At 43.9% G+C, this 23,117-nt stretch overlaps 1 protein-coding gene across 3 annotated transcripts in view; it reads right to left on the minus strand.

Moving 5' to 3' along the window:
* tfap2c (transcription factor AP-2 gamma (activating enhancer binding protein 2 gamma)) overlaps positions 1-23,117 on the minus strand; it is a 58,056-nt gene that overhangs the window by 13,593 nt on the left and 21,346 nt on the right. For all 3 annotated transcript variants that reach the window (XM_052031359.1, XM_052031360.1, XM_052031361.1), the window contains exon 4: positions 4,436-4,661. In XM_052031359.1, coding sequence (XP_051887319.1) covers positions 4,436-4,661 — 226 coding nt within the window. The remainder of the gene's footprint in view (positions 1-4,435; positions 4,662-23,117) is intronic.

Genomic DNA, 23,117 nt, shown 5'->3' on the forward strand with positions numbered 1-23,117 from the left:
ATGGGATTAGTGCTAATGCATGCTTGATGATCGACAAGGACTCCATGGGTCAGAACCAGCTGCAGCACAGCCTTTAACGCCTGGTGAACCAACCTGAATCAATTCAGCATTCACTCAACCAGTCCAACCCCAAACTGTCAGGCCCCTTTCCCAACATCCAGCTCCGAAGCAGGAGAAATCGCTGCCAAGTGAACGTCGGAAAAATCGGAGCCATTGTTTCAGTCTCTGCCACAAACAGTTTCCTGATTCCATCCCCCTCCCTGGCAAGCAACTGAAGATCACTGGACTGTCAGCAATCCTGGTGGTGTAAATAACCCAGAGATGTGCTTCTAATCACACAGTGCTACTTCCACTCCCACAAATTAAACAACTATATCCCCTCAGCAGAGAGAGATTTCTGGGTGTGACTGTCGAAGACTCTCCCATCTTCTACAAATATATCTGCACTCACTCCAAACTTCCTTCACCCAAACTAACCTACAGTTGCATTTGCTCAGAGGCCTCAATCTCTTTTGAAAAAAACCTTGATTATTGTTCACACTACATTCACCCACCCCCACAATCGCCCTTCAACCACTACCCTCTCTCCTATCTCTGCAACTTTTCTAAGCATACCTGCTTAGATCTTTTTGCTGTAACCCTGGCCCCTTTCCCATTCAATATGTCTCATAATGGTTCTTCATATACGAATTAGAAGCCAGCAGGCCCCTCAAGCCCCTTCAACCTGCTCCTCCGTTTTACGTGGTCATGGCTGATCAAATTATAATGACTCTGCATTCCAGTCGAACTCCAGTAATCTTTCATCCTCCTTTGCCTTTCGTTTCATCTATCAACCTTTGGCTTAAAAATATCCAAAGACTCTGCCTCCATTGCCCAGCGAACCTTCTCTGAAGTGCCTTCAACATATTCACCCTCATTTATACAGCATTGGACAGGCCATTCACCACCTTCGGAAAAGTTTGCCTCCTCCATCTTAAATTGGCTCGCCTCTTATTTTAAAGAGAAACTCATTTCTAGATTCTCCTGAAAGAGGAAACTCTCTGCACTCAGCCTGTCAAGGTTTCTTAGGACATTGTGTGCTGCAATCAAGTCCCCAGTCAACTCTTCTAAACTCCAGCAGGTACAAGCCTAGCTTGTCCAATCTTTCCTCATAAGAGGCTATTACGTGTATCAGTCCAGTGAACCTTCTCTGAAGTGCCTTCAACATATTCACCCTCATTTATACAGCACTAGACAGGCCATTCAGCCCACGATGTTGTGCTGATCTTGATGCCAATTTATACTGAATGTCCTCCTCCTGTGTATCATCCACATCCCTCCATATTCATGTGTCTATCTAAAAGCCTCTTAAGCTCCACCAAACTGCCTGCTTCCACTATTACCCCCGTTAACCCATTCCAGGCACCTACCACCCTCCGTGTAAAAAAATTGCCCTTCACGTCACATTTAAGATTCCCCCCTCTAACCTTAAAAGCATGTCCTCTGGTGTTTGACATTTCTACCCTGGGGAAAAAATGCTGACTGTCTATCCTATCTATGCCTCTCAAATTTTAAAAAACCCTCAGGTCTCCCCTCAGCCTCCAACACTCGAGGGAGAACAACCCAAGTTTATCTAACCCTTCCATACAGCTCATACCCTCTAATCCAGGCAGCATCCTGGTAAACATATTTGCATATCCTACCTACTAATATCTCTTTGAAGCCTCCTTACATCCTATTCACAATTTATTTCCCTACCCATCTTTGTGTCAGAACATTTTGCAAACATTCTTTGGGTGACTTCATCCAAGTAATTTATATAAATTGCAAAAAGCCAAGGCCCCAGTACAAATGCCTGTGGTACACCACTCATTACATCTTGTAAACCAGAAAAGGACCCATTTATACCTCCCGTTTCTCCCCGATCCATGCCATTTAGTCACCTCCTGCACCCTGAGCTTTAATTTCCCCACAATAATTTTGAGACTGCAACTTATCAGGTGCCTCTGGAAATATTAATACATCAGCCCATTCTCATTTATCCACAGCACATTACTTTGTGAAAGAACAATAAACTGGTCAACTGTAACGTCCCTCTCACTGAACTTTGTTCTGTGTTGTAACTTTGCCCAATTACTTTTAAATTTTTCCAAGTGCCGTACCATAACTTTTGATCATATTCTCTAACATTTTCCCCCAAGATGGATGCCGAGCTAACGGGCCTGTTGTTTCTAACTTTGTCTTCCTCCTTGTCTGAATAAAGGAGTTACATTTACTACTTTCCAAGCTAATGGAATCTTCCCCAAATCTGGAGAATTATGAAAAAAAACCAATGCATCATTGACCCCACCAGCCAATATCCTTGCCCGTTGCACAATACAAGGTCAGGTATAGCCTGCAGTCTGGTTGGTCCGAGAATGTGCTGAGCTAAGAAACGAGCAAAAGTCCTCCACGAACTCCTCAAAGCTAGCTTTGCCCATTGGGATTTTCCAGTCTACATGGAGATTAAAACCCCCCACGATTATCACTGTACCTTTGGTGGGTTCTATTACTTCTTCCCTTATACCCCATCCTATGGTGTGGTTGCGGTTAGGGGGTTGGAATGCCACTCCCACACACGACTTCCTGCTTTTACTACTTATATTCCACCCAACCCCTTGTTCATCCTGATTTCCTGAACCAAGGCCATCCCCTCTTTCTCCAAGAGGACTTTTAATTAACGGAGCCACTCCTCCGCCTTTGTTCTCAAACGTGAAGTGCCTTCAACATTCAGATCCCCTTCCATGTCACCCTGAAGCCATGACTCTGTAATGGCCATCAGACCATGCTGATTCATGAGATAATGGCAATCAGGTTTAACACAGAGGAAGAAACAAACTAAGAGTCAATAATATCCAAACTGTTGAGGCTCCACTGATATCACAACACAGTTCACTGTCGGGTTACCGCTTGTTGACTCCAGTTAGACCAACATAAAAAAAAGGAACAATTCAGTGCAGACTCCACAACTTGAGAGCTTCAAGTTCCTAGGAGTGAACATCACCAATAGCCTGTCTTGGTCCAACCACAGCCAAGAAAGCTCACCAACACCTCTACTTCCTCAGGAGGCGAAAGAAATTTGGTATGTCCCCTTTGGCACTCACCAATTTCTATTGATGCACCATAGAAAGCATCCTATCTGGATGCATCACAGCTTGGTATGGCAATTGCTCTGCCCGTGACAGCAAGAAACTGCAGAGAGTTGTGGACACAGCCCAGCACATCACGGGAACCAGCCTCCCCTCCATGGACTCTGTCTTTACCTCTCGCTGCCTCGGTGAAGCAGCCAGTATAATCAAAGACCCCACCCACTAGGGTCATTCTCTCTTCTCCCCTCTCCCACCAGACTGAAGATACAGGAGCCTGAGGGCTCAAGGACACCTTCTATCCCACTGTGATAAGACTATTGAACAATTCCCTTATACGATGAGATGGACTCTTGACCTCACAATTTACATTGTTATGACCTTGCACCTTATTGTCTACCTGCAATGCACTTCCCTGTAGCTGTGACACTTTACTCTGTATTCTGTTGTTGTTTTTACCCTGTACTACCTCAATGCACTGTGTAATGAATTGATCTGTATGGACAGTATGCAAGACAAGTTTTTCACTGTACCTCAGTACAAATGACAACAATAAACCAATACAAAACTCTGTCTGCTAAATAGAGGGTTGTGGTCATTTGCCATTCACCTTCCACCAATAAATGCAAGAGGATTATCCTTGCAGCAGAGACGGGATCTTGCTCTTGGACATGTTGACTGGCTCAGTTGATAGCTGTTCAACCATGGATCAGCACGTTTATTGGTCAACAGTGCTGAGTATGGAGTTCTGCAATGACACAGTTATTGCTCCTGGGACATGTTAAATTGAGTCCTGCCACCACCCAAGTAACATTTTTCAAAGAGCAGCAAGTTCTCTTGTTTAACCCCTTTCCTTCAGCAAATACCACAAAGTTCACTGCTGCTTGATATATTACAGACATGAAATGGCTACAATATTCAAATATGATCCAGTGGTTCTTCTCCTACAGGTAACAGTTCTTTCTTCAAGACCCACTTCAGGGAGAGGGGGACAGAATGCAGACGGACACTTCACTGCCACACTGACAGGGAGCTGAACAGGCAAAGGTCCCAGGTTATGGACAGGAGGAACGCCCAGCAAATAGCTGTAAAACACGTTGGTCATTGAGAGCTAATGAAAGGCACCAGACAATTCAAGCCTTTCTTTTTTTTTACATAAGATCTATTGCACTCCAAAGCCAACTCACTGAATTAGTACCACTCATTCACTTGTACGCTACAGTACCAGTCACACACAGACCAGTTTGTGTTCTTGCACCCTTTAAAGGTTTTTCACCCCAACAGGAAACAAGAATTAACCACCAGCTCCCAAAGAGAACCTTACCACTCACCTCCGCAGGACTCCCCCAAGAAGGGAGGCATTGAGACACTCGGGTGGGGACAGGCGCCTCTGGACCTCTGCCACCGTCACCTTGTATTTGGACGTGGAGCTCAGGAGAGAGAGCCGGCCAGGAACCGAGCAAAACACCTCGTTGAGGTTTGTAACGCCGCCAATCAAACCATCCTTCTGGTAGGAGAGTGCCGACAGTGCTGTGCCTCTGGATATTGTCACCGGACCTTGGAAAAAGAATAAAAGTGGGGTTAGTGAAATGACACTCAAAACTGTGATGAGTGGGGCAATCAAAAGCAGTAGGGAAGCTGGGTACTTTTACACAAAGGGTTCCACATTTCCAGCACACTGTCAAAAGTGAAACCAGGAGAATGAATGCTAAAAACAAAGTAAATGATAAGATGCAAGATTTCTTTATCAGTCACATGTACATCGAAACACACAGTGAAATGCATCTTTTTTGCGTAGAGTGTTCTGGGGGCAGCCCGCAAGTGTCGCCACGCTTCTGGTGCCAACGTAGCACGCCCACAGCTTCCTAACCCGTATGTCTTTGGAATGTGGGAGGAAACCGGAGCACCCGGACCACGCAGACACGGGGAGAACGTACAAACTCCTTACAGACAGCGGCAGGAATTGAACCTAGGTCGCTGGCACTATAAAGTGTTACACTATCCGCTACACCACCATGCCTGCACAGTTTACTGATATTTCTTTGAGATGAAAGGAAGCCATTCAGCCCACTAATTCTACACTAGCTCTCCAAACAATCTCATTTGTATTCCTCCTATTTCCACATCTCACTTGCTCATTGGCTCCCTACACATTTACTCCAGGGGTAATTTACAGCAGCCAGTTAACCTGCCAACTTGGGATGTGGGAGAAAACCGGAGTCCCCAGGGGAATCCCACACACTCAGCACCCGAGATCAGGATCGAACCTGGGTCGGTAGAGCTGTGTGCCACTAGGTATAGCCTGCTGCACCACTAGGCTATTGACTGTTTACTATTAGCGGTAATTTGCAGAGGTGAGAAACTTGTAAGAAGTTTGTATGTTCTTCCCGTGTCTGCGTGGGTTTCCTCCGGGTGCTCCGGTTTCCTCCCACATTCCAAAGACGTACGGGTTAGGAAGTTGCGGGCATGCTATGTTGGCGCCGGAAGCGTGGTGACACTTGCGGGCTGCCCCCAGAACACTACGCGAAAGATGCATTTCACTGTGTGTTTCAATGTACATGTGACTAATAAAGCGATCTTATCTTATACTAAAGGAGCTTTGCCATCACTCAGAAATCAAGTGTCCAACATCCCTCCCGCAGTGTCCTGGTTGAAGGAGGAATGTTGGGCAGAGTACAAGGAGTTCCTTGCTCTTCTGCACATGGAGTTAGTGTTAGATCCTTAAGGTACACTCAGGCCATCACATGGGACGCAGTTTAATGTTACATGACCGGGACAACACCATAACTCCTCAGTAAGGCCCTGGAGAGCAGATTGGATGTACCAGACCTCACCCAGGAGAAATGCTTCACTGAATGCTCAGCTCCCAGTTATGGCATCCACGGCAGAGTATTCATTCATTTGGAAGGTTCCTCCATATACAGATATCTTCAAATCCCCAACTCCCACAGTGCTCGAGGGAGGAGTGCCAGCATTTAGACCCTGGATAAAGGATGTGCTATACGTTTCTACGTCAGGATCCCGTGCAGCTTGGAAGGGGAAGCTGAAGGTGGTGGTGCTCCCATGGACCCGTTGTCCTCCCTGCTGGTAGATGCTGTGGGTTTGGGGAGGGGCTGTGGAGTAACTGCAGTGCAATTTTTGTACATGGTACGGATAGCAGCCACAGCATGCTAATGGTGGAGGGAATGAACATTTTGGTTAGTGCTGGGATGACGGGCTTCATTGTCCTGGATGGTGCGAGCTTCTTGAATGCTGTTGGGAGCTGCATTCATCCACGCAAGTGGAAATTACTCGGACACGTTTCTGATTCGTGTATCATACGTGATGGAAAAGGCCTTAGGGTTACCTGCCACAGGATACCCAGCTTCGGACCTGTCATTGTAGCCATATTTGTGTGACTGGTCCAATGGTCTTATCGTCAAAGGTTGCAGGGAGAAGGCAGGAGAGTGGGGTTGAGAGGGGAAAATAAGTCAGCCGTGATCGAATGGCGGAGCAGACTCAATGGGCCGAATGGCCTAATCCTGCTCCAATGGTCTCATTGTCAATTGCTGATCGACGGTTGTTGTGGGGGTCTCTGTGATGGCAGTGACTTTGAACGTCAAGGGTTGGTGACCGGACTCCTGTTGGAGGTGGTCACTGTCTGGCAATTTTGTAACATGAACGTTACTTGCCATTAATCAGGCCATGCCTGAATATCATCCAGGCCTTACTACATGCAGGCAAGGCTGCCTTGTTTGCCAAGGAGCTGCCAAAGGACGTGAATATTTTTGCATTCATCGGCAGACATCCACACCTCTGACTTTATGATGGAGAAGTGGAGCATGACCCTGTAGAACTCCTGGGGCTGGGATAACTGACCTGCAAAAACCACAAGCATCTTGCTTTGTGCAAGGCTCAGCTCTGTCCACTGGAATGGCTTCCTCTTGATGCCCTTTGACCCCAGTTTTGCCAAGTTCTTTGAGGCCACATTTGGTCAAACGTCACCACGCTCAAGAGCGGACAGTCCGACCCCACCTACAGAATTCAGTTCTTTGGACCATGTTTAGATAAAGGCTGTGATGAGATCCGGTCCTGGTGACAGCCCATCTGGGTTATTGAAGAGTAGGTGCATCTTGCTGACACTTTATCACTTTGCTGACGGCTGACAGCAGATTGATTGGTCAGCAATTTGCAACATTCAATTTGCCCTGCATTTTTATTTTAAATGAGACAAGCATACCATGGCAATTTTCCACAATGTTGGCTAATTGCCAGTGTTAGGACTATACTGGAACATTGGTTGGACGACACATAGTTTCTGATTCCAACTTCTTTACTGCACGAATAAAGACCAGGAGAAAGTGCAGGCAGGATTTACAAAGTTGTTCCTCAATACAAGATGACAGCTTTCAGGAAGGATTGGGTCGGTCATATTCTATTTCCCCAGGCAAACGGGTGAGCAACCTTTGAAGAGGACTTTTAAAAGAACTTTGACAGCGTTGATGGGGAGAAACCACCTCCAGAACAAATAAACTACAGAAAGAGCAGCCACAGTTCAAAGAATCTTAGGAAACTCACACAAAATGGTGCAAATGAGAAGCTCATGAATATCGCCAATAAAGCTTTTTAAAAATGTCACCAACTGAAGTGGACCATATATACACACACACACTTTTATTGATACTAATCTCTGGCTAATCTATTGTTCTTTTAAGCATCATTCACATCTGAGCGTCAAGCCATTGTGATCATTTTATATTCCATGCATTAAGCAATCAAACTCAAATCATTCAAGGTCAGAAAAACAGAGTGAAAGCATTTATTTGGCATCTTTCAAAATCCCAGAACAAGGGAATTAATTGGTTGCTGCAAATTACTCCTTTTATGGTTGGATGGGATTGGGGGGTTTGTTGATGGAACACACGAGAGAGAGACAAGTTTGGGAATGGGACTAATGAGAACACTCAGCTAGTAAAGACTCAATGGGCCGAAAGGCCTCCTATCTCATCGGAAAATGAGAATTTGGCAATAAATTGTTCTGAAGGAAATATAACAGTCGATGTACAGTATGATAGAGGCCACATCACTGGAAAATTCAGTGTTTTAGATGACAGCATATTCCAAGAGCCGGCAGAGGTTTGAATGGCCAAACGTCCTCCAATGTCTTACAATAATATGGGGAAAGAAACTGATAACAAGCATTGAAAATGTGAATTTACTCTCAGGTGAAAGTCCAGAGGCAGCAGGAAAGTGTTACACCAAGTTACTCCCTCTGTATGGGCTAAAATGTTACAGAAAGTTACTCCCTCTGTATGGGCATGCGTTTCTCTATCCAGCCATAAGGATCATGAGCACTTTTGTGAACAATATTTTCCAGCAGGCGAGGCTTCCTGCTTGGCAAAATTTAATGAGGGTTTCAAGCTCCCAGGGTCCCAGACTAATGCCAAACGCACTGGTGTAAAAGAAATCACCAATTTCATGACTGACGTTCTTTCACAGCCACAATAACAATACATGCCACAATAACAATACATGAAGATGGTTGAGTCAATTAGACTGCATATTTAAAAAGGTAAACTAACTGCACTAACAAAGAAAAGTGTTTGCAATGGGAAACTCACCAGTCACTATATTGGGAAAGTTCTGCCCTGGTCACACAATGGAAAGAGCCATTCTATACCACGGTAGTGTAGCGGTTAGCATAATGCTATCACAGCGCCAGCGATCTGGGTTCAATTCCGGCCACTGTCTGTAAGGAGTTTGTACGTTCTCCCCATATCTGCGTGGGTTTCCTCCGGATGCTCCGGTTTCCTCCCACATTCCAAAGACGTACGGGTTAGGAAGTTGCGGGCATGCTATGTTGGTGCTGGAAGTGTGGCGACACTTGCGGGCTGCCCCCAGAACACTCTACGCAAAAGATGCATTTCACTGTGTGTTTCGATGTACATGTGACTAATAAATCTAAATCTACCTGTCACCTGCCGTGCTGTTTTGACAGGACAGGATGCTCATCTGGGGCAGAGACAGCCAACAAGCTCCCCCTCCGATTACCACCCTGCCCACTGGATCAACCTGGTGGCTCAGGTGATTACTGGGCAAAGTTGTTCATAGTAGAATTGGCAACTGGATCTGGTGGTATCACTTCAGGGCAGACGAGCAAGGGAAGAAAAACAAATCAGGGAATGTGCGCAGCTGATCAGGGAACAGATGAGGAATGGGAAACTCCTCCACGCCCAGCTTTTCTATTTTAAGCAGACAGCCATAGCCCTGAGCCACGGAGTCATACAGCAGTCTTGCCCCACCAAGTCTGCGTGGACCATTAAGCTAATCCCATTTTACTTTCCAAACATTTCCCTCAACTCCCATCAGATTCTACCCCTCACCTACACACTAGGGGCAATTCACAGTGGCCAATTAACCTACCAACCTGCACGCCTTTAGGGTAACTGGCAAAGGGAGGAACCCCATGCAGTTAGAGGTGAGGAAGTGAAGGGTTAAGAATTGCAGCCACACCTATAACTGGCAAACAAAATATATATATGCATTTATATTTCTTTAGCAAGGACTCGCAAGCTGCTGACCCACTAGTTAGGTTGAAATGTTAAGTATGCCTTTGTTTCAGGTAGCGAACCATTCCGATATGTCAGACGGTGGCGATACTGAGTGTAATTAACATCGAGGTGAAGACTTGGTCTGAACAATGAAGGGTGATACCTGCCTTTGAAAGCCTTGATTATAACTCAATTATACGAAGACAAAAGGTGTGATAGCTGTCTCGGGATCTCTATAGCTTGACCGAAACTCGCGGCGCCGTTCGCATGGGATGTGCGTGACAATTCCTGTATAAATGTCTTTCTGCCCTTTGTTCGGGGAGAACTCGGGAAACGACTCTTAGTGAGTGCTGAAGAGAATTCTCCTAGCGGTGCACTGCTAATAAAGGTATTTGTTCGAATCGACTTCGTGGCACTGTGTTATTTACAGCGGACGGAAAGGGAAATTGATTTCAGGACGACAGAGGGACATCATGCAGACACCACACAGAGAGGTTAGGACTGAACCTGGGTGGAGATCCTTCGGGCAGTTCTGCGCTGAGGGGATAAATACCAACACATGCATCTGCATTGTTGAATGCTATCTGGAGTTCAAGCATGGCAGTCGCTCTGTTAACAGTTCCCATTGCAATGCCAGAGATGAAAAGTGGTACAAAAAAAAGGGAAAAAAAACAAGGTCCACCCAATACTTCAACAGCAATGGAGTTATTGTTTAATTCATTAGGTAACAAAAGAACCCAAATCAGGAGAGGGAACAAAGCAGTGGAAACTTTTGGGGATTATGCGTCCCAAAAATCACATGCCCCTCCCAAGCATATCATGCTTACTACATTAGGTCTCAAATTAATATTGTGGAGAGTGCAACAGAGAAACAAAGGACTGCGGATGCTGGAATCTAGATGAAAAACACGATGATGCTGGAGGAACTCAGCAGGCCAGGCAGCATCCGTGGAGAAAAGCAGGCGGTCAACGTTTCGGGTCAGGACCCTTCTTCAGGACTGAAGATAGGAAAAGGGGAAGCCCAATATATGGGAGGGAAAAGCAGAGCAGTGATAGGTGGACAGAAGAGGGTTGGGGTGAACAAAAGAGAAGGGGGGGGAACAAAAGGGTAAAAGCAAATGTGTTTGTATTAACCTGATTGTCTCACGGTGTGATGAACAATATCAGATATTTCAGAATTAAAGATTGGGAAAGGCCCTGATCACTATTTTAACAGTCATCCACAAATAACAGTTGGATCCAACAAAAAGGAAAAACAATATTGTAAATAAGTCCATTATAAAAACGGCACTGAGGCCATAAACATCTACTTTTGGGTCTGCAACATCTCTTCAAAGGAGTTTGGTAGCCGACAGCTAAACACAGCCACAAGACGTACTTAGAAATATATAACAAGAAAGTTTGCTTTGCAAAGCTTTGATAAGTGCAGAGGTTCAAGTTAAATTGCACTTTAACAAGGTGCGAAGAGCTTCACAAATACAGCCTTCATGAAGTAGCCTGCACTCTTAATGGCATCTTATGGTGGCAGGAAATGGCCATCATTAACAGCTGGATATACTCTGCTACTGCTCATTAACAGAAGATAAATGCAGGGATTGCACTGTGACCAAAAATCTTATATTCTGAAAGTCCTCTCTTATTTACATTTGTGTATCAGTACTGACTGTCTCTCTAGGAAGATGACAGGAGTAATGTCCACATTCACTTAAGTTATATTGGGTTTTGAATTTACTTTCCTTCCAGTTGTCTCCTCAGCTCTGGTTAATGAGTAGTTCATAGTCAAGAACAGTAGAAAATAGCAGGAGTAGACCACGAGGCCCCTCAAGCCTGCCCCACCTTCGGGTCTCACGTTTGAATAAGGTTGCCCCTCACGTTTCTAAACTAGAAGGAATACAGACCCAATTTTTTCCAGCCTCTCTTCATAGGACAACCCTCTCATTCCAGGAATGAGCCTGGTGAATCTCCCTTGGACTGTCTCCAATGCCCCTACCTTTTTTTTTGAGACAAGGGGACCAAAAGTGTGCAGGTTTCCAGGTGTGGCCTCACCAACACCCCGTACAACTGCAATAAAACCTCCTCCTTCTTAAACCCCATCGCAATAAAGTCCATTTGCCTCCTTAACTACTTGTTGGACCCGTCTGCTATCTTTTTGTGATTCATGCACTCGAACACCTCGATCCCTCTGACCTTCACACATTTGCAGTCTCTCTCCATTTAGATAATAATCTGCCTTTTGATTCTTCCCACTTGAAGTGCGTGACCTCACACTTCCCCACATTAAGCTCCATTTGCCTGGTTTTCACCCAATCACTCAAAATCTCTCTCTATCCTGGTGCAGAATCACAATGTCCTCATCACAAAATGCTTTTCCAGCTATTTTCATATAACCCCAAAACTTGGAAACTTTATGCTTCATTCCTCTCGGCCATTGATGCAAATGGTAAACAACTGAGGTCCAAGAACCAGTCCCTGGGATTGGACTAGTTACATTGCTCCAGCAGGAAAAGGACCCATCGATTCTAACTCTGTCCTCCCAGCTTTCAGTCCATGCCGACACACTTCCTCCAATACTTTGGGCTCTTAATTTATGCACCAGCCTCTTGAGTGGCACCTTGTTAAAGGCCTTTTCGAAATCTAAATACACTACATCTACAGGCTCCCCTCCATCAACTCTCTCAAGGATTGAGAACAAATTTCTCAAACATGATTTCCCTTTCATAAAACCAGTTGACTTTGTTTGATTATATTCAGCTTTCCTAAATAATTAGTTATTTCCTCTTTAAAGACTCTCATCTTGCCTACAATAGATGTTAACACTGCCTACAGTTCCCCACTGCTTTGTTTTCCTGCGTTATTGAACAAGAGGGTCACATTGGTTGTCCTCCAGTCTTCTGGGAGGTCACTGTCATGGGAACCAGGTGCTCATAAGAGGGAATGGAGCACAGCCGACTTCACCTGGTGAGCCAAACCGTGAGGATTTCTGAAGATCCGCATAGCAGGTTATTGAAGTTTTTACCGCACTTAGGATCTGCAAGCAGATAGTGAGGTTTGGAGCTCCAGTGCTTGGGGCAAGGTACTACAGAGAGGGTTGTCACGTTTAAGGGTTACGATGCTTGGCTCCTTCCGAGACCCCTGTTCATCCTGAAGTGTGGTAGAGCCAGTGAAGGGCATACATTTAAGATGAGAGGGGGTAGGTTCAGAACAGGCGTGAGGGGCAAGTTTTTTTTACTCAGAGGGTGGTAGATGCCTGGAATGCGTTGCCTGATAGGGTGGCGGAGACATTCTGTAGGTAGGAGGGAATAGCTATGTTGGCACAACATTGTGGGCCAAAGGGCCTGTTCTGTACTGTTCTATGTAACATCATGGACATGTTCTATGTGACAACCATACATAGCCAAAAAGACACATGACAGCGATCAGAAATGTAAACTCTTTCCCCTTAAGCCAACAACACTGCCTGGTTGAGCTGAACAAGTTCAGCACCAATTTGGGTCCTGTGTAGAGCTGACTTAGTGGATAAAAATCATCAATTCATGGTCAGTGAGCACGATTCCTCCCACTGTGGGAGGTGGACTATTGCTGCCACAGGAATCGGGTTGGCGATTGTTCGAGGAGGGACACCCCAGTAATAACAGGAAGTGGACTACCAGTGAGGCAGCCGCACTATAATAGGTGACAGGCTATCGGCCAAGGGAAGACGCTCCCACAATAAGCCAGCAGTGAGGCAGAGTCTTGCAGCAGTGAAGCTGGCCCTTCAGCCCTCCACATCCATGCTGACCACCCATCCATACCAATCCCATTTTCCAGCATTTGGCCTGCTCTCAGCACCCACTCAGTGCGTCCAGATTCCAATTATCCACTGGGTGAAAATATTCTACCTAAGATCCCTCTCTAAAACCTCCAACCACTGACCTTACAGCTATGCCCTCTGGCTTTATAGACACGCTACTGTAGTGGCCAATGTAATGTTTTACAGCGCCAGCAACCCAGGTTCAAATCCGCCGCTGTCTGTAAGGAGTTTGTACGTTCTCCCCGTGTCTGCGTGGGTTTCCTCCGGGTGCTCCGGTTTCCTCCCACATTCCAAAGACGTACAGGTTAGGAAATTGTGGGCATGCTATGTTGGCGCCGGAAGCGTGGCGACACTTGTGGGCTGCCCCCAGAACACTCTACGCAAAAGAAGCATTTCACTGTGTGTTTCGATGTACATGTGACTATAATAAAGATATCTTATCTTACCTCTGCCGAGGGGACAGTTTCCTACCACCTGCCCTATCCATGTACCTCTACGCTATACCTCAAATCAAACCGGTACCACAATGAATGAATACCATCAAGGGATAAAATGGAACTGGACCGGACCTTCTATTTTTGGGGGAGCTAACTCTCAGTGAAGATAGACGTCGAAGACCAAATTGCACTACGCCCCCAGTGCACCTGCAAAACCTTTGGTCAACTAAGGAAAACACCAACCTCAAACTCAGCCCACCGTCTATTTAAGTGCCAATCCTCTCACTGCCATTTGGTTCAAAACCATGGACAACCTGGAGCAGGCATCTCAAAACACCAGAGAGGAACCAGAGGAGGCTCCATAAGATCCTCCAGACTCCTGTCAGTGATCCCTCACAGCCCAACCTTCTCAACACTAAATTACACTCAACCAACTCTGATGGACCATCCACCTTCTCCAGAAACGAGCATTACGGTTAGAGATTACCAGGTGAACAGAGGAAGAGCTGCAAGGATGTCCTTGAAAAGATGCAGAATCAACAACTTGTTGCAATCTCTGGCCCTCGACTGCTCAGAGGAGAGAAGCAACTCCCAGGAAGGCACTGAGCACCTCAAGTCTCTACAGTGGTAGCATGGGGAGGCCAACAGTGGAGGGAGTATACGACATCCCAAAGAACCCACCCATTTGTACCTCCTGCCCCACCAGTGGCAGATCGTCCTGAGGATTCTTCAACCACCCCAGATTTGGAGAGGCAGTCAGTCATACTGGGCCCTAAAGGACTGCATTGGAAGGGCAGAAACATCAAGCTGAGATAAATAACCCCATGCCAGGATAAGTAACTGGAAAAACCCATTCTACTCGGGTGCTTGTGACCAACAGAGAGAGTATAAAGAGAGACAAAGGAATGAACCCATGGTTGGTCAAAGCCTCACTGACCTCCACACCCTGACACAAAAATGTGACAGGAAATACACAGAAAGGATACCACATGTTGGGGGTTTTAACATCAGCCTGGAATGTGGAGAGCCGAGGAATTAGAGCTATAAGTGTTACTGTAATCAAGACACTCGAAAGACATTATCTCCATTGAATTTAGATCAGAAGGCCAGTGAACAAAGTTCCATATGCCGCGTGTGTTTTTTAATAAGTCCCAATTAAAGGCAGTAGATTAGCTTTAAATAAATCCTTATGTTTCTTGGTGATTTTAACACCTAAATACATAAAATAGTCAGTTACCAATCTAAAAGGTAATTACCTGTAAATTGGGGTTTGCATATTTAATGGAAAAAGTTTGCTCTTATTAAAATTTAATCTATAGCCAGAAAAAACACTAAACTGATCTAGTAGTGATAGTACTGCGGGGATAGATTCCTCCGGATTAGAAATATAAAGTAACAGGTCACTTAATTGACCATGTTAAACAATTATTTACTAAATGGTCCCCACTGTCTTTATCATTGGTAGGCCGAATTAATACGGTTAAGATGAATATTTTACCAAGATTTTTATATTTATTTCAAGCGATTCCAACTTTCGTCCCAAAGTCTTTTTTTGACACTATTGATTCTAAAATTCTTTCATATATTTGGCAGAATAAAAACCCAAGGTTAAGTAAGAAATATTTACAAAAACTAAAAAAGGATGGTGGTATGGCCCTGCCTGACTTTAGATTGTATTATTGGGCAATTAATATCAGATATTTAAGTTTTTGGATACAAGATTCAGACGTAATTCAATGTCCCAAATGGGTACACCTTGAGCACCAATCAGTATTTATGGTTTCAATTTCATAAATTTTTTGGATTGAATAAATTTAACGTCAAGTCCCATTCAATCTAATTTTTTCTTTCATCCATCCAGAGTTGACTCAGCTTTTTCCATACGGAAAAGGAAGGGAATAGTATGTTTTCGGGATTTATTCATTGATAACTGTTTTTCATCTTTTGAACAACTGTCTAACAAATACAATTTGTCTAGATCACACTTTTTTAGATATTTGCAGATTAGAAATTTTTTAAAAGCTACTATACCCTCTTTTCCGACACCTTACAAAACTGAAATTATGGAAAAAATTTTAGGTCTTAATCCTTATCAGAAGGGCTTGATCGCAATAATCTATGATTTAGTTATGAAAATACGTCCAGAATCACTGGACAAAATTAAGAATGAATGGGAGTGAACTCCAGACGTCTTTACCTACGGAGACTTGGAAGAAAATTCTTCATTTAATTAATACGTCTTCAATGTGTGCCAGACACTCGTTGATACAGTTTAAGGTAGTTCACAGGACCCATATGTCCAAAGATAAGCTAGCTCGGTTTTATCACCATATAAATCCTATATGTGACAGATGTAAATCGAATGTGGCTTCTTTGACACATATGTTTTGGTCCTGTCCTCTTTTGGAAAAATATTGGAAAGACATTTTTAACATTATCAAAAGTGTACTGAAGATTGAGTTACAACCTCACCCTATCACTGCAATTTTTGGATTACCAAGGATAGAGTCTGGTCGTTTATCTGCCTCCGCTAACCGTATGATTGCCTTTGTTACTTTAATGGCCAAACGATCCATTTTGCTTAAATGGAAGGATCCAATACCCCCTACTACTTTTCAATGGTTCTCTCAGACTATATCATGTTTAAACTTGGAAAAAATTAGAAGTGGTACTGTCGATCCTTCGCTTAAATTTGAAGATATTTGGAGTCCATTTATTCAATATTTTCACATGATGTAGATCCCCTTTCGATAACTTTCCAATTAAAAGGAATGGAGTTGACGACATAATATTGCTCTGTTTCTACTGAGAAATTTCAGTCCAGTCTTTTTTTTTCTTTTTTTTGTTTTTTTTTTGAAATTTTTCTGTTTGGTTTGATATATTGCTTATAATTTTTCTTATCGATTTGGGGATTCTTTTTTCTTTCTTTTCTTTTATATATATAATAAATCTTTTTCTTTCCTTTCTTTTATTATATTCATTTACTAAGAGATCATGGGATCTACAGTTTTTTTTATATTTTATTGTTCTTTATGATTATCTATGCCACGATTGTTCTCCTGATCTCTTTGTATTACATGTACAAACATTGATGTTATATATTAATCTGTAATATTAAAAAGATTGAAAACTAATAAAAAGATTGAAAAAGAAAGAAAGAATAAGTCCTAATTAAGTCTGTTGCAAATTAACTCTGCCCAACATGGGGGGAGGAATGCAGGCTGGGACTGTGGTAGACCGAGGCAGGCAGACAAAGCAATGGCACCGGCTTTGGGGCGTTTATGAGGCAACACTGCCGTGAGGCTGATTCAAGAATGGATCAGCATGTTCAGCAAGGGAGTGAACCTCCAGAGGTCAGCAAGGTCCGGTATCCAATCCCCAGTTGGTGTTCAGTTGGTCAAGTGGGGAAGATTGACAGCTGTAACCAGCCATAGCACTTTTGGGCAAGGGGTATGCATCGTCATGCTGCAAACAGTGGGGTGAGAACAGGATTAACTCAGTTACTATCCCCAGTGTGATTCAACAACCCAATGAAACCACTAAGATTTGTGGCAAACAACGGCCATACTCAAAATACGCTGCTGTTCCAACTCTTCTCTTCATTTTGTGGCTTGAACAGGGAATAAATGTTTTCAGGCATAAAGAGTAATAAAAAAAATCAAGAACAAGAATCACTTCTGGGGATGACTCAGTGCTCAGATCAGATTGTGAACCCCTTAGACCGTGGGCACCAATAGTGAGCGATGCCTTTGAGATGTGTATGTAGTTACATCACTTCACCAAGAAAGAACTCTTTCTTTTTCAATCTTTTTATTAGTTTTCAAATTATCCAAGAAAGAACTCACACCCTCGATTCAACAAGCCAGTTTTAAACATTAACTAGGAGATATTTGGGTAACAGATGAAATCATTGAGACTCAAAACTCTGGGGCAAATGTATGGATCTGGATTCCAATCAGTCGACACCCACAGACTACGGACCCGACCATCCAATCGATACCCACGGACCGCAGACCTAATGTCCGATTAACATCCACAGACCACACTCCTGACTTTCTCTCTCCCCATTCCTCTGTGCAGTCCTCTACATACATCTGGTCATCTCATCATACAGAGGATGAACGAGGCTACCTCCTATTATTGTCCATTGCCTTGCAGTCCATCTATTGTGGCTAGCCATCAGTTGATACATGGGTTTAAACGGGCAATGGCAGCAATACATCAGACCAGGCTCAGGGAACGGAAGCAGGCAACACTGATAGATTCTTATTCTTCTAATCTGCAGGAGGTGTATAATGTTGTTCCTAGTGGGAACATCAGGATCACTGTTTCTGATTTATATTAACAAAGTTCAGTAGAAGGACAACAGTTCAAAGTCTCACCTGGAACAAAACTCAAATCTTGAGTAATACAGGGGTAGCGACAGAAGGCTGTGTCAGACTGACACATGGTGCACAAATTCAATGCCATGAATTTTGATCCCCACAATAATTTTCATCCACAGAGCAGCACATAGAGCAGAACTGCTGCCTGACAGCTCCAGTGATCTGGGAGCGATCCTGCCTCTGGCACTGTGTGGAGTTTGCACATTCTCCATGATCCGGTGGGGGTTCTCTCTGGCTACTCTGATTTCCTCCCACGTCTCGAAAACATGCAGACTGGTAAGTTAATTAGCCACTGTAAGCTGCCCCTGGTGTGTTGGTGAGTGGTAGAATCCGAGGGGGAGTTGATGGGAACGTGAGGAGCATAAAACAGAACGAGCATAAATGGGTGGTTGATGGTTAGTGTGGACTGAAGTGAATGTTTCCATACTATCCTCCTCTGACCAAGTGTGAGGCGATTCAGTTGGAACAAAAAGAGAGCAGGAACAATACAAACAAACTGATTCAAATTCAGAAGGAAGCTTGGGCTTCTGAGGATCTTAGAGTGGTTCTGGAGCTGAGCAACCAGTTAGGTGAAAGGAATGAAGAGGTTAAGAAAGGATGGAGATCTAAAATCTGTTCAAAATAATGGTGAGTATTGAAAGGGGAAGTGATGCGACTCCTTCACAGTGGAAATCACTGGACAACACCGATTTAAGATGTCTTTAATCAAAGAAAGGAGCAGAGTAGTCATCATTTCTTCTAAAGTGTGGGGACTGCTCCAACTTCAAATGAGGATTGACCTCATTGAGATATTTCTGCCTGAAATGGTGATGGAAGGTGCAATTTTAAGTTTGACGTGGAAATTTGATAAAAATTTGAAGTTCAAAAATAATAGGAATAAGAGAGAGTATTTACACTGGTTGAAACTGTTTTCCCTCCTCACAGACAACCCACTGCCATTTGCTGAACATAGAACATTACAGCACAGTACAGGCCCTTTAGCCCACAATGTAGTGCTGACATTTTATCCTGCTCTAAGATCTATCTAACCCTTCCCTCCCACATAGCCCCCCATTTCTCTATCATTCATGTGGCTATCTAAGGGTCTCTTAAGTGTCCCTAATGTATCTGCCTCCACCACCTCTGCCGGCAGTGCGTTCCACACACCCACCACTCTGTGTAAATAATTGCCTCTGACATCCCCCTTATACCTTCCTCCAATCACCTTAAAATTATGCCTGCTTGTGTTAGCCATTTTCGTCCTGGGAAAAAGTCTCTGACTGTCCACTCGATCTACAGTATGCCTCTTATCATTTTGTACACCTCTATCATGTCACCTCTCATCTTCCTCCTCTCCAAAGAGAAAAGGCCGAGCTCACTCAACCTATCCTCATAGAAAGCACACCAGCACCTCTACTTCCTCAGGACCGTAAAGAAATTCGCCATGTCCCCATTGACCCTAACCAATTTTTAATCGATGCACCATAGAAGGCATCCTATCCAGATGCATCACAGTTTGGTATGGCAACTGTCCCATGACTGCAAGAAACTGCAGAGAGTTGTGGACACAGCCCAGAGCATCACGGACACCAGCCTCCCCTCCACGGACTCTGTCTACACTTCCTGCTGCCTTGGAAAAGCAGATGACATAATCAAAGACCCCACCCACCCCAGACATTCTCTCCCCTCTCCCCCCACAGGCAGAAGAGACAAAAGCTTGAGAACACACACCACTGGGCTCAAGGACAGCTTCTATCCCGCTGTTAAAAAAAACTCTTGAATGGACCTCTTTTACATTAAAGATGAACTCTTAATCTCAATCTACCTTGCCATAGCCTCTGAACTTTATTGTCTGCCTGGACTTTCCCTGCAACTGTAACACTTTATTCTGCACTCTGTCATTGCTTCCCCTTGTACTACCTCAATGCACTGATGTGATAAAATGATCTGTATGGATGGCATGCAAAACAAAAGTTTTTCACTGTTTTGTGGTACATGTGACAATAATAAACCAATTCCAGTAGATCAAATCATGCCCTTTAATCTTTTCCTAAATATTTTGGATTTAAAAAATGCCACTTTAACTGAACCCTACTCGAGAGGTGAGCTCATCTGAACACTGCAGTGTGCCCATTTGTAGGACCCTGGTCTCAGATCTCCGCACGTACCGACTTCACTGCTCTCAGCCAATCACCTGGCACAGTCTGAACTGCGGGTGCAGAGTGGTAATCAGCCAATCAGTTGGTACAGTTTGGGCAAGTGAAGGAGTGGTGGTGGTGGTAATCAGCTCCATTACCTGTCATCTCACGTCCATCATGGATGGCCACCCAGTCCTCTTCTTTAAAGGAATACTCCCAAGTAACACAGGGAGGGGTAAAACAGAATGCTAGAGACCCACAAATACAAGGGCCATGGGACAGGTCACAATGAGTTGGTTTTATTTTCATTCTGAAAGAGCAGCAATTCAGGAGTGCAAATCAGTGAGGATGCCTCAAAGCCAAGGGACCTGCAGAGAGGGAAGAGGCAAGGGCAGCTTCAGGTCAATCACAAATCACCCACTTTATCTCCCCTGGTGTTCATTATTGTCGTCAAATGACCACAGTGCCAGATTGTGATCTGAACACATCCACATCCCAAAGACTTGAGGATTGGAAGGTTAATTGGCTGCTGCAAATTGTCCTGAGAGCTGAAAGTATAGGTGAGTAATAGATTTTTTTTGGGGGGGGGGGAGGGGAGGGGAGCAGGGAGTTGATGGGAATGTGGGGAGAATACAAAAAAAAGGGATTATTGTAGGATTAGTGCAAATAGGTGCTTTATGGTCGATGTGAATGGTTCGAAGGATCAGTTTCCATGCTATTTGACACTATGACAGTATTAAGGCAGGAGCTGGAATCCAGATCAGGATGTAGAATAATCAGGATCAGCAGAGTGTGTCTGCATTGATGGAAAGCTGTGACCTAGGCTCAGCCAAGGCAGCTGATCCAGGCTCCATGAAAGCATCTCAGCTTTCCAGAGCCAAAGTGGAAATAGTGAAGAAGCCCCCGAGATATCAGCAGTGTATCTCGGCACCGAATCCTTACAGTACACAGCCCTCGGTTCCCTGATCTTGCAAAAAATGCATCCAATTCCAACTTAAATACTTCCAATGATGTCATCTCCACCGGCCTCTGGGATAGAGAATTCCAGAGATCTTCACCACCCTCTCGAAAAGAAATTTCAATGCTCTTCTGTTTTAAAGCCCCTTATTCTACTTGTCTGAGGCTCTCGCACGAGTGAAGATGTCTGAACACCTACCCAGTTGTACTTTGTGCGTCTCAATAAGGCCACTCCTCATTCTTCTAAACTTCAGACCCAACCTTTTTAGCTTCGAGAGGCAACATTCTTTCCAGTAACACCAAAAATGTTTGGCCCCATTCCTGCAAGCAATATGCAGCTTTTGCATTTACATGAAATCCAATGCATTGATTGAAGCAGCTTGGGAGCTCTCCAACCGATGTAACAATGCAGAGCCAGAACTTGTACCTTTTAACAGGTTTTACCAGCTGCAAATGCCAAGCACACAACAGCAAACAATCGCTCTTCAGCCTACGCCAATGTTTTTCCTCCTGAAAGATTTTAGTGTTGAAATTCAGACATACAGCACCTTGTGTTTCAACATTACATGCCAGGGCAAAGAAATATTTCCAGAGCGGAACACAATATCATTGGCTTGATGGCAGGAAGCAGAGGGCGATGGCGGAAGGTTGTTTCCTTTGACCGGAGGCCAGTGCTAGTGGTGTGCCTCAGGGGTTGGTGCTGGCTCCATTGTAGCTTGTCATTTATACAAGTGATTTGGATGGGAATGTACGAGGCATGGTCAGTAAGTTTGCAGATGATACCAAAATAGGTGGTATCAGAGAGTGAAGGAAGTTATCAGAAATTACAAGAGATCTTGATCAGCTGGGCAAGTGGGCTGAGGAATGGCAAATGGCGTTCAATCCAGAAGATGGCGAGGTGTTACATTTTGGCAAGCAAACTAGTGTAGGGCTTTCACAGTAAACAGTAGCGCCCTGGGGAGTATTGTAGAACAGAAGGACCTAGGAGTCAAGTATATAGTTCCCTGAAAGTAGCATCACAGACAGGGTGGTGAAGCTGGCTGGCCTTCATCAGTAAGGGCATTGAGTATGAGAGTTGGCATTTGCTCAGTTTAGTGTTTTTTCTGGTTATAGATTAATCTTAATAAGAGTGAACTCTTTCCATTAAATATGCAAACCCCAATTTATAGGCAATTACCATTTAGATTAGTAACTGACCATTTTATGTATTTGGGTGTTAAAATTACCAAGAAGCATAAGGACCTGTTTAAAGTTAACGTTACCTTTAATTAATCACATTAAACAATTATTTACAAAATGGTCCACATTATCTCTATCATTGGTAGGCCGAATTAATGCAGTTAAGATTAATATTTTACCAAAATTTTTATATTTATTTCAGGCAATTCCAACTTTCATCCCGAAATCCTTTTTTGACACTATTGGTTCTAAAATTTTCATATATTTGGCAGAATAAGAACCCAAGGTTAAGTAAGAAATATTTACAAAAATTAATAAAGGATGGTGGCAAGGCTTTGCCTAACTTTAGATTATATTACTGGGCAATTAATATCAGATATTTAATTTTTTGGACACAAGATTTAGATGTAATTCAATGTCCCAAATGGGTATACCTCGAGTATAAATCAGTGCAAGGATTTTCATTAGTTTCTATTTTACGAGCTTCACTCCCTTTTGCATTTACTAAATTGAGTAAACATAAGACTAACCCAATAGTTAAACATACAATACAAATATGGTTTCAATTCTGTAAATTCTTTGGATTGAATAAATTTAACTTATCAAGCCCCATTCAAT

Source organism: Pristis pectinata, chromosome 16 (genome assembly GCF_009764475.1).
Source record: "Pristis pectinata isolate sPriPec2 chromosome 16, sPriPec2.1.pri, whole genome shotgun sequence".
Taxonomy (NCBI): domain Eukaryota; kingdom Metazoa; phylum Chordata; class Chondrichthyes; order Rhinopristiformes; family Pristidae; genus Pristis; species Pristis pectinata.